Raw genomic sequence first — 15,865 nt, forward strand, 5'->3', positions numbered from 1 at the left:
GTACGCGGGCCTCTCACTGTTGTGGCCTCTCCCGCTGCGGAGCACAGGCTCCGGATGCGCAGGCCCAGCGGCCATGACTCACGGGCCCAGCCACTCCGCAGCATGTGGGATCTTCCCGGACCGGGGCACGAACCTGCGTCCCCTGCATCGGCAGGCGGACTCCCAACCACTGCGCCACCAGGGCAGCCCTGGATTTTTCTTATTAGTTGTTTATATGTTTATAATTGTAATGTTGTCTTTATGAGTTAACTTGTGATAAAATGTGCCCTTTTTTCTCTTGTAATCTTTTTGTCTTAAACTATTTTTTCCTAATTTGTGTGGGGGTGGGGTGGGGTGGGTAATGTCTTAAACTCTTATTTTGCCTGATACTAATATGGTCACTCCAGACCTCATATTGTTTGCATGGTATATCTTTTTTCATCCTTGACTTTCAGCCTGTCTTTGAATCTATGATGTTTCTCCTGAAGATAGCATATAGTTGGATCCTTTTTTATTCAGTCTAACAATCTCTGCCTTTTGATAGGAGTGTTTAATATGTTTACACTTAATGTAATTATTGCTATGGTTGAAATTATGCCTGCCACTTTGCTATTTGTTTTCTTTTTTTCCCTTTTGTTACTCATTCATTTTTATTGAAGTTTTTTTTTTTAGTTATTTGCTTAATGGTTGCTCTGGGGATTACAATATGCATCTTAATTTGTAACAGTCTATTCAGATTAATATTTAATTTCAGTAAAATGAATTGCTCCATCACAGTTATTCTCTCTCCCCTCCTTTGTGCTATTATTGTTACATAAATTGATATTGCCTCTTTATATCTTGTAAGCCAAACATTGGTTTTATAATTATTTTTTCATGTAATTGTCCTTTAAACCAGTTGAGAGAAAAAAAATATTTATTCCAGTTTTTATATTTATCTTCATAACTATTGGTGTTCTCAATTTCTTCTTGTGGACTTGAGGTACCATGTTTCTTTAGCCTAAAGAACTTCCTCAGTATTTCTTGTAAGGCAGGTGTGCTAGCAACACATTTCTTCAGTCTACTTTTCTGGGAATGTCCTTATTTCACTTTCATTTAGAAGGATAATTTTGCTGGATATAGAAATCTTGACTGACAGTATTTTTCTTTCAGTACTTTGAATATATCACCCCACTGATTTGTGGCCTCCATGGTTTCTGATGATTTGTTTCCTTTTGCGGCTTTCAAGATTTTCTGTTTGTCTCTAGCTTTTGACAGTTTGATTATAATATATTTAGATGTGGATCTCTTTGTGTTTTTCCTAGTTGAAGTTTGTTGAGCTTCCTGGATGTATAGATAAATGTTTTTCATCAAATTTAGGAAGTATTTGGCCACTATTTCTTCAACTATTCTTTCTGTCTCTTTCTCTCATCTCTCTTTTTGAGACACAGATTACAGTTATGCTGGTACACTTGAATGGTTTTAATTTAGGTTTATGTCAGTCCACTTTACATTTTATAAAGCTGCAGAGTACAAGTGAAGAGTTTATTGTAGTTGCTGAAAAAAACACTGGTGGCATCACATAGGAGAGGAATCAGAATGTCCTTCAGGTTTCTGGGTGGCTTGTATAACTCCATGGTGTGACCAGATTAATATGGAAAAGACTGAAGAATGAGATATACATTACATTACAGTCTTATGTTTATTTGGTGATTTTCTTTGTAGATCTGCATTTGTTATTTTGTTTACTGTTGATTTCATTATCTGTACATTCCTGATGGATCATAATTTCATAACAAACTGATGCCATGACAGAATTTCACTTCTTTACCACCTTAAAGCCACGGTCATATAATGTTTACCTAATAATTACATGTATATGAAGTGCTGCATAGAAGCATAAAGATGGTATTTAAGTACATATGGATTGAATGAATAAATGACTTAATCATAAAACATTACCCTTAGCTCAGACTCTTTTATAAACAGCTTTATTGAGATATAGTTAACATGTAATACAATCCACTTATTTTAAGTGTACAATTTTCTTTTAATTTAATTTATTTGGCTGCATTGGGTCTTTGTTGCTCTGTGCGGGGTTTCTCTAGTTGTGGCAAGCGTGGGCTGCTGTTTGTTGTGGTGCACGGGCTTTTCATTGCGGTGGCTTCTCTTGTTGCAGAGCATAGGCTCTAGGCATGCAGGCTTCAGTAGTTGTGGCTCGCAGGCTCAGTAGTTGTGGCTCATGGGCTCTAGAGTGCAGGCTCAGTAATTGTGGCACACTGGCTTAGTTGCTCCGTGGCATGTGGGATCTCCCCAGACCAGGGCTCAAACCCGTGTCCCCTGCACTGGCAGGCAGATTCTTAACCACTGTGCCACCAAGGAAGTCCCAAAAGTTATAAATTTTGATATAGCCCTGTTTATCTACTTTTTCTTTAGTTGCTTGTGCTTTTGGTTTGTTGTCTAAGAAACCATTGCCTAACCAAAAGTCATGAAGATTTACTCCTATGTTTTCCTCTTCGTAGTTTTACCTCTTACACTTAGGTCTATGATCCGTTTTGAGTTAATTTTTGTGTATTGTGTGAGGAAAAGGGATCCAACCAACTTCATTCTTTTTGCTGTGGAGATCCAGTTGTCCAAGTGCCATTTGTTAAAAGACTATTCTTTCTCTCATTGAATTGTCTAGGCACCCTTCTCAAAAATTAATGGGTCATAAATGTATGGGTTTATTTTAAACTCTCAACTCAGTTCCACTGATCTACATGTCCATCCTATGTCAGTACCACACTGTCTTGATTACTGTAGCTTTGTAGTAAGTTTTGAAATCAGGAAATCTGAGTCCTCTAACTTTTGTTCTTTTTCAAGGTTGTTTTGGCTATTCTGAGTTCGTTGCATCTCCATATCAGTTTTAAGATGAGCTTGTTAATTTCTGCAACAAAAAAAGCCAGCTGGGATTTTGATAGGGATTGCATTGAATAATTTGTAGAGTATTGCTATTGTAACAAAACTGTCTTGTGAACTATGAACTAGCTCAAACGTTAACATTCTTTGTTTCAAGTCTTCTACTGATCAGAAAATGAGGGCTCAGAGAAGTGAGGTAATTTGCCTAAAGTCCTACATCTGTGAATGACAGAACTGGGACTCAAACACATGTTCTCTGGCTGCAGTATTTTTTCTACCTATCATGTTTTGATATTTTCCTTGTCCACTACTTAGTCTAATGTAGCTAACATAGACAAACATAAAGGAACATCTATGCTATCCAGATGCAGTGAAGAAAGAATCAAAATCATATTTTCATTTTATTCTCTAAATAAAAAAGGTTTGTTTTGTAAAAGGAAGAATTTTTTTAATTGAGTGAAAGAAGCCTAGCAGACTATAAAGGTTATTAAAGTAAAGGAGTTATAAATTGAGCTTTGGAACCCTTAGGTATCAGAAAATAGTTGCTTTTGGAGTTGATTATGCAAACTTGAATCTCTTGTTTATACAGCTGCTTTAACTGAAAATAAAACTAAGGTACATATGTATGATAACAAACCAGTCAAAAAGTTTACATTTGAAAAGGAGTAGCTCTAATTTCACAAATAATATATATGTATTTGCAAAAGGATTGCTTCTATAATTTTATTTGACGAAGATAATAGTGCTGTTGTTTGATTTATAAGGAATAATCCTTTCACATTGTAATTTTTGTATATATATATATAATTCTTTTAAGAATATTTGCCTTTTCTAAGCTTAGCATGTATATTGAGGTTGCAAATGATGAAGAAATTATGTTAGGTAAGGGAAATGTTATTCTGCTTTATTTCTTTAGCGGAAGATCCATCCAAAAGCTATGTGAAATTAAGAGACTTTGTGCTTGTGAAGCTTTGTCAAGATTTGCCCTGTTTTTCCCGGGAAAAGTTAATGCAAGGATTCAGTGAAGATATGGCAATAGAGGCTCAACAGAAGTTCAAAATAAATAAGGTATTTTTAGTCTGTAGGAGGAAAACATTCAAACTTTGAAAAAAAAATTTTTAGGTACATACATAATTTAAACATTGCAAATACATTAAGAATACAGGCCCTGAAGCCAAATTGCCTGGGGTCAAATTTGGCTTCACCACTTGCTCTTAGGGCAATTTAGTTTACCTCCTTGTGCTTCAATTTTCTCATTAATAGAATGGAAAGATAATTGATTTCATGGCTATATTAAGTGTAACAAGCAGAACAAAGATGGATAGTAGGATCTTATTTTTGCTTTTTAAGAAAATGTTTATCTAAACTGGTAAAGTAGTTAATGCCCCTGGAGACTGTATTGGTGGGGAGGAGGGTTGGAATAAAACACTTAACTTTCACTTTTTATATTTCTATATATGTTTGTTTGAATTTTAAAGTAGTAAATATCTTAAGCACAGAAAAAATAATATGGGAGTTCAGAGGAATTTGTTATATTTTTGTAAGCAAGAAATCAGAGTATTTCATAGAAGGGATGCATTTGATCTAAGCCTTGAAGAATGGGTAGGTTTTGGATTATAAACGTATGAGGGATGAAGAGTATTCCAGTAATGAGTAGTAGCAATTAGTGGTGGTGGTGGGATGAATTGGGAGATTGGGATTGACATATATACACTAATATGTATAAAATAGATAACTAATAAGAACCTGCTGTGCAAAAAAATAAATAAAACAAAATTCAAAAAAAGAAGGACTAGCACTTGATACTATTGACCTCCCCTCCCTTGGCTTCTAAGGTACTACAGTTCCTTGTTTTCCAGTTAACCACTGTGCTCATCTTTTTTTGAGATACTGTCTACTAGCTTCTACTCTTCCGTATGCTCCCTAAATATAATTCTTCCCCAAAGTTTTTTATCCAGTCCTCATTTCTTCTCATTCTACTTAATTCTACCTGGGAGAGCGCATCTAAATCTTCAATCCAAATTTTCCTCCTGAGCTCCAAAACTGTATACCAAAAGTTTACTAGTCACTGACCTTCAACAAGCAGCTTAATTTGAATTGAAACTTTCCATCTTCTCCTGCATAAAAACACTTTAATGGCTTCCTGGCTTTAAGATAAAATGTGACTTTAGAAATAATTTATATTTCCAGACTGTATTAAACCTTTATTAATGAGAATTTATTTAATAGCTCAGCCTTTAAAAGAAAGAGAATATGAGCACATTATTGGGATTAAAACTCCTTAGTATGGCACACAGATCCCATCATAATTTGGCCCCTGCCTACCTTGCTAGCCTCAGCTTCCTACCGCTTTCCCACATGCTCTGGCTATGCTGAACTTCTTGTCATTTCCCAACTATGCTACAACTTTCCTCCTTCTATGTCCCTGTATATAAGCTGCTCCCTTTGCCCTTATACTCCCCTTCTCCTGTTCCTCCATCTTTGCTTGGCCAGATAGTACTCATTTTTCCAGGCTCAGCTCAAGTGTTTCTTCCAGAAAGTTCAATGTTATCTTCTCAGCCTCTATATACCTGACCTCTTCCCCACTCCCAATAAATAGGTAAGTGAAATGACAGAAATAGGAGAACTGTAGGCCTACTCCTTTGGCTTCAGTGTTACCCAAACTTCCTGATTCTTCTCATATTTCTTTGACTGTTTTTCTCTGTTTTTTGTCTGCTCCTTAACTGTCACTATATTACAGGGTTCTGACCTCTCCCCTGTCTTCACTGTGTATGTTTTCCTTGGGTGATCTTAACCATTAACTAGTCTTATGGTTTAAACTCTTGCCCTGTATACTGATATTGCTTAAATCCTTACCCTTAGACTAGAATTTTCTTCAGATTTATATGTTCTGCTGCCTCCTAAATCTCTCCTACTCTGAAAACTGTCATTCCATACCCTCCTCCACAGCCAGTCTTAACTCTTCTATATTTCTAGAATCCTTGGTCCCTTAGTATTCTTATTTGTGCTATCTCAGTTCATGCCCTTGTCTTTATTTATTTATTTATTTATTGGCTGTATTGGGTCTTCATTGCTGCACGTGGGCTTTTCTCCAGTTGACGGGCTTCACGTTGTGGTGGCTTCTCTTGTTGCGGAGCACGGGCTCTAGGCACGCAGACTTCAGTAGTTGCGGCTCGCGGGCTCTAGAGTGCAGGCTCAGTAGTTGTGGCGCACGGGCTTAGTTGCTCCGTGGCATGTGGGATCTTCCCGGACCAGGGCTCAAACCCGTGTCCCCTGAATTGGCAGGCGGATTCTCAACCACTGTGCCACCTCATCATTTTTTGCCTGATTTAATAACTGAGCTTCCTAATTGGTCTCCCTCCCCTTCTTTTGCTACCACTTTTATGTAGCTGAGAAAATGCTTTATTTAAAACTCAAACCTGTCACCAAGTAGATAAAACCGAGCTCTTTAACCCAGTATGTAAGGCTCAGTGCTCTTGCTCCACCCTCACTCTGCTGCTACTCCTCGCGTTTTTTTTGTTTGTGCTTGAGCAGTGTCAAACTGCTTCTGCATGTGTGTGCATGCGACATGCACACACACATAGTGCCCTCGCCTCTTTCAAGTATAGCATGCTCCCGTTCCTTTAAGATTCACTCAGGTTTTATTCCCCCAGGAATCCTCTTCTAACATTTCCCCCATTCCCAGGCTGTGCTACCATAATATCCTATGCATATTTTTATCATTAAATTAACCATACCTTAGTCATTTGTGTTACCCACTAGACTGCTAGCTCCTTGAGGACAGAGATTATATATCTTTTATTGCTTTTTGTCTGGCACAATTTCTGGCCTATGACAAATATTCAATATATGCTGTGTTCTTTTGGGAAAGTGTTACTATTTTGTAATTTGAAATGTTCATATTTTTCTTTTGTTTGGTTTATTAGCAACATGCCAGACGGGTTTATGAAATTCTTCGACTACTGGTAACTGACATGAGTGATGCTGAACAATACAGAAGCTATAGACTGGATATTAAAAGAAGGCTAATTAGCCCATATAAGGTAGGACTTTCAAGAGTCTTAAACATTATATTCTTGTCACTGTTTAAAATAAAGAAGAAAATCTAGCAAATGCCAATGTATGGGAGAGTCCAAATAGTTTTGCTAAATGAACTTTTACAAAAGTGAAAATATTCTTGCAGTTGTAAGAATTCTCCCTGTCATAATTTTCCAATGTAAGCTATAAAATCTGTTTCCATTCACTTAAAAACTAATCCCGGGCTTCCCTGGTGGCGCAGTGGTTGGGAGTCCGCCTGCCGATGCAGAGGACACGGGTTCGTGCCCCGGTCCGGGAGGATTCCACGTGCCGCGGAGCGGCTGGGCCCGTGAGCCATGGCCGCTGAGCCTGCGCGTCCGGAGCCTGTGCTCCGCAGCGGGAGAGGCCACAGCAGTGAGACGCCCACGTACCACACAAAAAACAAACAAACAAACAAAAAAACTAATCCCAAGGATAGTCTACTCATGGTTATATTTTTCTTTCATTTGTATGCATCTTTTTAAAAACTGAATGCCCAGAATCTTCCTTAACAAAGTTATCTTGTTAGTTTTTTCTAATTGTCTTCCCATTTGTCATATATATTCTGTTTACCTTTGCTCCTTTCTTCCTAAATATGGCCTTGATTGCCATTTGTAACCTCTATATTTGACCATAGCTGAAATTGCAACTTAGTGTTGTTTACCTCTTTTTTTTGTTATTGTTGTTGTTATTCTTGCTCCATTCCCCCCACTTTTTTTCATCTCCTTTATTCTCCTCTAGCTCAAAAATCTCCCCTCCTAGATCAGGTCTGGCCTCATCATCATTTGGCCGTTTTTAAGGTAGATATTGTCCACGCCAGCTTGTGTGGAGGAGGATTTGCTGTGATTCTTGTAGCTGGGCAGTAATCTGGTTGGAGAGAATATTCATTTATTTATTGAACAACTAATTATTGAGCACCTGACGTGGTTGCTGCATTTGAATACACTATACCTAGAGGCTTATACAGCACAATAGCTGGGAACATAAATGACAAATTCGAATCTGTCTTAAGATTGAAGGAGAAAGTCAATTAATAATGAGTACTTAATGTATCAAGTACACATAGTTCTGATTTTTCTTTTTTTTAAATATTTATTTATTTTATTTGGCTGTGCTGAGTCTTAGTTGCGGCATGTGGGATCTAGTTCCCTGACCAGGGATCGAACCCAGGCCCCCTGCATTGGGAGCGCAGAGTCTTAGCCATGGGACCACCAGGGAAGTCCCTGATTTTTCTAAATTAATCCAAGTTTTATTTATCATAGATTCTGCTTTATAGAGCCAGTCTTTTGAATGTTGATGGTATATAGGTCGTACTACTCGTTGAATCCCAGCTCTTTTCCTTTATCACATCTTGTTTGCAGTGCAACCGTATTTCCTAATTTGTTATTGTAATTCTAAACATATCACATTCTGAATATAAAAATAATTATTTGCCTATGACTATAAATCCTTGTATCTCGAATTCATATATATATTTTTCTTCATAGTGCCATTTTATTAAGCAATTTAATGGATTGATTTTCTATCTTATGAACTACCATCTGCATATAACAGGTTGTAATAAATTATAATGGTCTCTGTTCTCAAAAATTATCCAAAGTAACATTTTATTCTTTATCAATCCTTATGTTTATCAATTCAGAAACATCAAAAAATTGGTAGAAATGGTACTTTCCAAAGATTTTGATCTTTAATATTAATTTGTTAGCTAGAAAATTTCTTTATGATGAAATTAGGCATGTAGAACAATATATAATTAGGTGTTATCATGACATTTAAGAGTATTAAAACTGTTTTAGTAAAGTAAAATAATTTATTGAATTATGCATCTCAGATACTTGTGATATTTTATATAGGCAGATGTAGCAAATGAGAGAGAATGAATTCTAAGTATATATAGTAGTCATGAAGTTATGCCAAACAATGGGAATTTCTGTAGTTCATAAAAGCAAGTTTTGTCTACTCTTAAAGAATGATGATTTTTTTTTTATATTAAGTATCCTCACCTGTCTAGCAAGTTCACCTTATCTAAAAGACAACCAAAGACTGGTTATTAAACTCTGTAAATTCTTAACAGCCAAAATGGGTATCACCATCCTTGCACTAAAGCTCATACACAAATTATAAATTCTTCAGATACTTGCTCAAACCCTAGTTATAGTATGCACATTTTAATGAGTTTAGTTATCCAGTATTCTTTCTCATTGAGAAAACCAAGAAATCTTGAGGGTCCTCTCCCCTACTTTGGGTTGATAGCCACAATGTGATTGAAAACTTACCACAAACTTAGTAAAAGCCTAGAAATAGTTGAATGCCCTATAGGCATGGGAGGAGTTATAAGATTTCTTTGTTGAATGTACGCAAGTGATTTTCTCCAATTTGTCATTCCAAGTTGATACTCATATACTTTGTTGTGCTATCACAGCATTCTCAAATGCAAAATTATATTTAAGAATAAAGTAAAATTGCTTAATATTGAGTGTGGTTTCAAATTTTTTTAGGTCTTAAAATGTATGCCAATTGGGAAAGTTTGGAGTTTAGAATTTCCATTTTTACTTCAACACGTTTTATGAAAAGAAATTATAATTTAGATTGTCATAAGTTATTACTGAGGTATGAAATTATTTATTGATAGCAAAGTCCACCAATTCTGTGCTGCCTTTATTTGAGGGCTCAAATTTCTGTATCAGCTTAATCACACTGTCCCACTAAGAAATTTTTGGGGTAGCTATTAGAAGTAGTTGTACCTTACTTTAAAAGTTCTCTAAACACTGATAATTCATTTGTATCAGTGCCAAGAAGGGATAAAAATAACCTATATTAACTGGAATCATTTTTTAAAAGCACAAAAAGAAACTCTGTTAGTACAGAAGTAATTTTCAGGTGTTCAAAAAATAAATTTGAACAATTTGGCTAAAAAAAGAAAAGTTGGTACAGCTGCTTGATTTTAGCACTAAAGTTTTTATAGTGTTTCATGGGCTTTTTTTTTTTTTTTTTTTTGCTGTATGCGGGCCTCTCACTGTTGTGGCCTCTCCCGTTGCGGAGCACAGGCTCCAGACGCGCAGGCCCAGCGGCCATGGCTCACGGGCCCAGCCGCTCCACGGCACGTGGGATCCTCCTGGACCGGGGCACGAACCCGTGTCCCCTGCATCGGCAGGCGGACTCTCAACCACTGTGCCACCAGGGAAGCCCTCATGGTCATATTTTAATTCATAATTGGTTTACAAGTATAAAATTTAGAATCATTATTATAATATCATTGGATTTGGAATCAGAAAACTCCATTTTGAGGTCTAGTTCTACCTTTTACTAATTGTGTGAGTGTCGACAGCTTATTAATGTCTGGGTATTAGGCTTCTCTAAAATGGAAATGCCTCCATAGTGAGGAACTGAAGAGAAAGAAATACAATGCATTGTACATGTTTTTAAAGATAATCTTTTTTTTTTTTGCGGTACGCGGGCCTCTCACTGTTATGGCCTCTCCCGTTGCGGGGCGTAGGCTCCGGACGCGGAGGCTCAGCGGCCATGGCTCACAGGTCCAGCCGCTCCACGGCACGTGGGATCTTCCCGGACCGGGGCATGAACCCGTGTCCCCTGCATTGGCAGGCGGACTCTCAACCACTGTGCCACCAGGGAAGCCCTAAAGATAATCTTCTGAGAAGTCTTAGGACTCGTCAGTGCCTCCACACCATTATTAGTTTTAAATTCTTACAAAAGAACCTTATCTCTTTAGTTCACAAAAGAGACTAGTTCAGCAGATAGAAATTAAGGAACCCTCAGAGGTGGTGGCATTTTTGAGATTATATTTGTAAACCCTCTTGGAACCTGTGAAAACTAGGCAAGAAGGAAGAATTGTTTTCTGGACCTTTAACACATTACATGTGTTAAAGCCAAATGTTATCATAAATAAATTGACACTAATACCATCTTTAATTTGTCTGCATTAATTAAAATTAGCAACAGCCCTAATCTATGAAGGAATTAACTTTTTATTTTTGGAGGGTGAGAATTATTCTGAGCCTACAGGAGGTCTATTTCAATCTTAAGGAGTTCTGTCTTTCAGTATTTAATTTGTACTCCCCATGTATGTCACTTTGCTGGATAGAGGTGTTCCCCAAATCAGTTTTTTTTTGTTTGTGTGTTTGTTTTTTTTGCGGTACGCGGGCCTCTCACTGTTGTGGCCTCTCCCGTTGCGGAGCACAGGCTCCAGACGTGCAGCCTCAGCGGCCATGGCTCACAGGCCCAGCCACTCTGCAGCATGTGGGATCCTCCCAGACCGGGGCACGAACCCGCGTCCCCTGCATCGGCAGGCGGACTCTCAACCACTGAGCCCCCAGGGAAGCCCCAAATCAGTTTTTTGTTTTTTTGGGGTATTTTTGGCTGTGTTGGGTCTTCGTTGCTGTGCGTGGGCTTTCTCTAGTTGCGGCGAGCGGGGGCTACTTGTCATTGTGGTGTGTGGGCTTCTCATTGCAGTGGCTTCTCTTGTCTCTTGTTATGGAGCACGGGCTCTAGGCGCGTGGGCTTCAGTAGTTGCAGCATGTCGGCTCAGTAGTTGTGGTACACAGGCCCTAGAGCACAGGCTCAGTAGTTGTGGCGCACGGGTTTAGTTGCTCCGTGGCATGTGGGATCCTCCCGGACCAGGGATCAAACCCGCATCTCCTGCATTGTCAGGCAGACTCCTAACCACTGTGCCACCAGGAAAGTCCCAGTTTATTTTTTTAAGGTTTTTATTTAAACACATTATTTAAAAGATTAATTTGTAATATTTCATACATATACCAAGTGTTGTGTATATATAGTTTCAGGAATATTAAAGTTATTTTAATATTCCTGAACAATAAACAAGTTATTTTAAAAATTGAACCACAGTTTACATGCTCATGAGGAGCTTCTATATAATAATTTCACATTTTTCCATAAAGCTAGTACATGTAGTTTTTATACCAAGGTACTTAGAACTCTTAAATTTAATTCAGAGATGTACTGCCATGCCCATAAAAATTATAATAGAAATTAATTCTGACATCCATCTGAAAAAACTGACAATGTAAAAACTTGAATTTCTATTGAAGGTGGCAAGGAAGGGGGAGATAAATTGGGGAAGTAAGCACTCTTAGAGATTTAAAAACAAGATAATTTAAAACAGTATGTTACTGGCACATGATTCATTCTGTAGGTTATTTGGAACAGAATTGATAGTCAAGAAATATTTAAGAATTAATATGATGGTTCTGTTGTATATAAAAATTTAATATGATTGGAGGCATATTCAAGCAGTATGGTTAGATTATTTCATAAATGTTATAATTGGTTAGCAGTTTAGAAAAATAGCTTTTATTCTTACCGCATACCACAATAATTTTTGGATGTATAACCCTTTAGTTCCTGAGCTGTTTCCTTAACTTAGATGCTCTCATATAGGGCAGTTGTGCCTCTTGGCAGAAAAAATAACTTTTACAGCAGAAACAAAGCATTTATCATCCACATGATTGAAGAGTAAGAAATATACTGTCCTTCCAGGCCTTGGGAGCAATAAATTTGAATTTTCATCACTTCTCTAGAATATTCAAAGTGTGGTTAGAAGATCAGCAACATTGGGAATTCCCTGGTGATCCAGTGGTTAAGACTCTGCGCTTCCACCGCAGGGGGTACCGGTTCAATCCCTGGTTGGGGAACTAAGATCCCCCAAGCCGTGCTGGGGGGGTCGGGGGTGGGGGAGATCAGCAACATTAACATCACCTGGGAACTTGTTAGAACTGTAGAATCTCACCCCACCCCAGACCTGCTGAATCAGAATCTGCATTTTAATAAGGTTCCCAGGTGATCTTTGTGCACATTTAAGTTTGAGAAGCACTGTATATGTCTATATTCCAGAATTATTAGGGTTTCCTTTAAGGGGACATTTATTAGTTTTTAGGATGGATTTAAGATATCATTTTTAGGGTTTTGTGGTTTTTTTTTTTAATGTCTTTGGAAGTCAGTTAGATATAGGGACTCAGAATACAGACTTCCAAGCAGATCATTAAGAGCTGAATCCTGGCTTCTCAGCTTACTACCTCCGTAAGTTATTTAACTCCTGCACCTTTTTTATTTTTTATCAATTGAAGAAAATTATAGTGCCTATCTTATAGAGTTGTTAGGATTACATGAGTTAATATATGTGATTCCTGTTCTCTATGTAGAGTTAGCTCTTCGTTATATGCTTTAATAAAAGAGGATTGATATAATCTAAAACAGTTTATCCAAAATGTATGAAGGTTTCATATATTACAGTGTTTTATATAATGCAGTGTTGCCACCCACCCAGGAATCTTGGATTCCTTCTTCATTCTTCTTTCCCCACATCACCCAGTGTTTTCTTCCCTAAACCTGTTCTGTTCCTTCCATCTCTGCTGCCACTGACTTGGTCTAGACTTTCATCATCTCTTACTTGAAGCGCTGCAGGAGCTGCTGACCTGGCCCCCCAGTCCTGTCCGCAGCATTACTAACAGTATTGTTCTGATACAGTGTCCTGTTTAAAAGTTGTTACCAGCCCCTCAGTGTGGTGCAAACTCCTCAGCATGGTGGTTTCCTTCTCAGTAAAATGGAGAGGGTTTAATAAGATAATGTATGTCTGGATAATAGAGACTCAGTAAATGCTAGTTAATATTGTTTTTTAAAATGTGACAGGGCTTCCCTGGTGGTGCAGTGGTTGAGGGTCCGCCTGCCGACGCAGGGGACATGGGTTCGTGTCCCGGTCCGGGAAGATCCCACGTGCCGCAGAGTGGCTGGGCCCGTGAGCCATGGCCGCTGAGCCTGCGCGTCCAGAGCCTGTGCTCCACAACGGGAGAGGCCACAACAGTGAGAGGCCCGTGTACTGCAAAAAAAAAAAAAAAAAGTGACAGTTTGGGGCTCATCTTTCTGAAACTCTTCCAACAATTTATGTTGAAATTAACATGTAGTCCATAAATACATCTCTGGGTAAGGGAACTCATAAATGAGCCTAGTGGCAGAAGCCAGTTTGGAATGAAAATTAATGTAATTAATGATTAAATAGTGAGATGAAATAATAGCACTTAATCTCAGTTGTCTTTCTTCAGTTAATATATTTTTTTTTATTAAAGAAGTATTTGAGTGTCTATACTGGCCAGTTCTTTATCATGCTTTGGAGAGGGGGCTGTTAGTCACATATCTATATTTACCATTGACACAAATTACATGTCTTCTGGAACCTTCCTTTTAGAGAGTTTATAATTCACGGTTAACATTATGTTTAGGCTTCCTTAAGAAAAAATATATGGGACAAATTTGGGCATATTCCTTCTACTGTTATTATTATTTTAATTAATTAATTTATTTTTTGTCTGTGTTGGGTCTTCATTTCTGTGCAAGGGCTTTCTCTAGTTGCGGCAAGTGGGGGCCCCTTTTCATCGCGGTGCGCGGGCCTCTCATTGTTGCAGCCTCTCTTGTTGCGGAGCACAGGCTCCAGACGCGCAGGCTCAGTAGTTGTGGCACACGGGCCTAGTTGCTCCGTGGCATGTGGGATCTTCCCAGACCAGGGCTCGAACCCGTGTCCCCTGCATCAGCAGGCAGATTCTCAACCACTGCGCCACCAGGGAAGCCCTTCTACTATTATTTTTAACATTGGAAACTTATATTTCTCTATATTAGAATTTTATTAGCTTTTTTAGTCTAACCAATAATTGTGTTTGTTGCTTAGAAAAAACAGAGAGATCTTGCTAAAATGAGAAAATGTCTCAGACCAGAAGAACTGACAAACCAGATGAACCAAATAGAAATAAGCATGCAACATGAACAGCTGGAAGAAAGCTTTCAGGAACTTGTGGAAGATTATCGACGTGTTATTGAACGCCTTGCTCAAGAGTAGAGGTTATACTTCTCTGTACAGGAAGTTTGAAAATTTCTGTACATGTGTTGTGAAAAATCAGATGATGACTTTAATTTTAAAATCTTGTAACATTTTACTTACATTAAAAGTTATCTTTAGTTAAATATTTTCTTTTGGAGAGATTGTATATTTTAAAATACTGTTTAGAGTCTATGAGCATATATTACATTAAAAAAAGATATAGCTTCTAAAATACCACTGCACTTGCTTCCCTTCTTAAACAGTGTAATAAATGCTTAGCTGTGGTATGTTAATGTGTACTGATATGATTCTTAAATACTATGATAAACTTCTTCAGTCTTGTTCAAAAACGTTAGGTTTTAAGCTTTTACTATAATTCCTCCCACACTTTGCTTCTAAGATTTTACATCTGGCATCTTTAAAACACATTTCTTTAAGGTCTTCCTAGTAATCTTGGTCTTACTATGTGATTTTTCTAAGTAGGAAATGTTCCTAGTGTAGAGTTGTTTTAAATAAACTATTAACCACTTTTTGGGAGTAGAGCGGGTAATAGAAGGGAAACTAAATACAGCCTAAAACCTAAATGTTTGGCATCAAATATTAATTGAAGATAATTTGGAAGTTACCATAAACATTTTATAAATAATAAGATAGAAATCAGTTCATAAATCCAGTTTATACACCATTGTTGAAATATATCTTGTGTTAAATGAGGTATATATCTGTTGTGATTTGATATAAGGTTACCAAGATGTTGAAGTCCAACAAGGAAAAAAACAAAGTAATGATAAATTGCTTAATATAGTCTTTATTTTATTGAAGTAGAGCTAAATAAGTTGCTTGATAGTCATTAAAAGTTAAAACTTGGGCTTCCCTGGTGGCGCAGTGGTTGAGAGTTCGCCTGCCGATGCAGGGGACACGGGGTCATGCCCCAGTCCGGGAGGATCCCATATGCCGTGGAGCCACGGAGCGGCTGGGCCCGTGAGCCATGGCTGCTGAGCCTGCGCGTCCGGAGCCTGTGCTCCTCAACGCGAGAGGCCACAACAGTGAGAGGCCCGCGTACCGCAAAAAAAAAAAAAGTAAAAACTTGATTTTTTAATGTCA

At 37.9% G+C, this 15,865-nt stretch overlaps 1 protein-coding gene across 2 annotated transcripts in view; it reads left to right on the plus strand.

Moving 5' to 3' along the window:
• HAT1 (histone acetyltransferase 1) overlaps nt 1-15,112 on the plus strand; it is a 49,484-nt gene extending 34,372 nt beyond the window's left edge. Inside the window, exons 9-11 of one of the 2 annotated variants that reach the window (XM_007458835.1) lie at nt 3,773-3,924; nt 6,783-6,899; nt 14,612-15,112. In XM_007458835.1, the coding sequence (XP_007458897.1) occupies nt 3,773-3,924; nt 6,783-6,899; nt 14,612-14,779 (437 nt within the window). In that variant the 3' untranslated portion in view covers nt 14,780-15,112. The remainder of the gene's footprint in view (nt 1-3,772; nt 3,925-6,782; nt 6,900-14,611) is intronic. The other variant, XM_007458836.1, reaches the window with a different exon arrangement.
• The last annotated feature ends 753 nt before the right edge of the window (nt 15,113-15,865 follow it).

The sequence above is a fragment of the Lipotes vexillifer genome, unplaced genomic scaffold, assembly GCF_000442215.2.
Source record: "Lipotes vexillifer unplaced genomic scaffold, Lipotes_vexillifer_v1.1 scaffold1306, whole genome shotgun sequence".
NCBI lineage: Eukaryota > Metazoa > Chordata > Mammalia > Artiodactyla > Lipotidae > Lipotes > Lipotes vexillifer.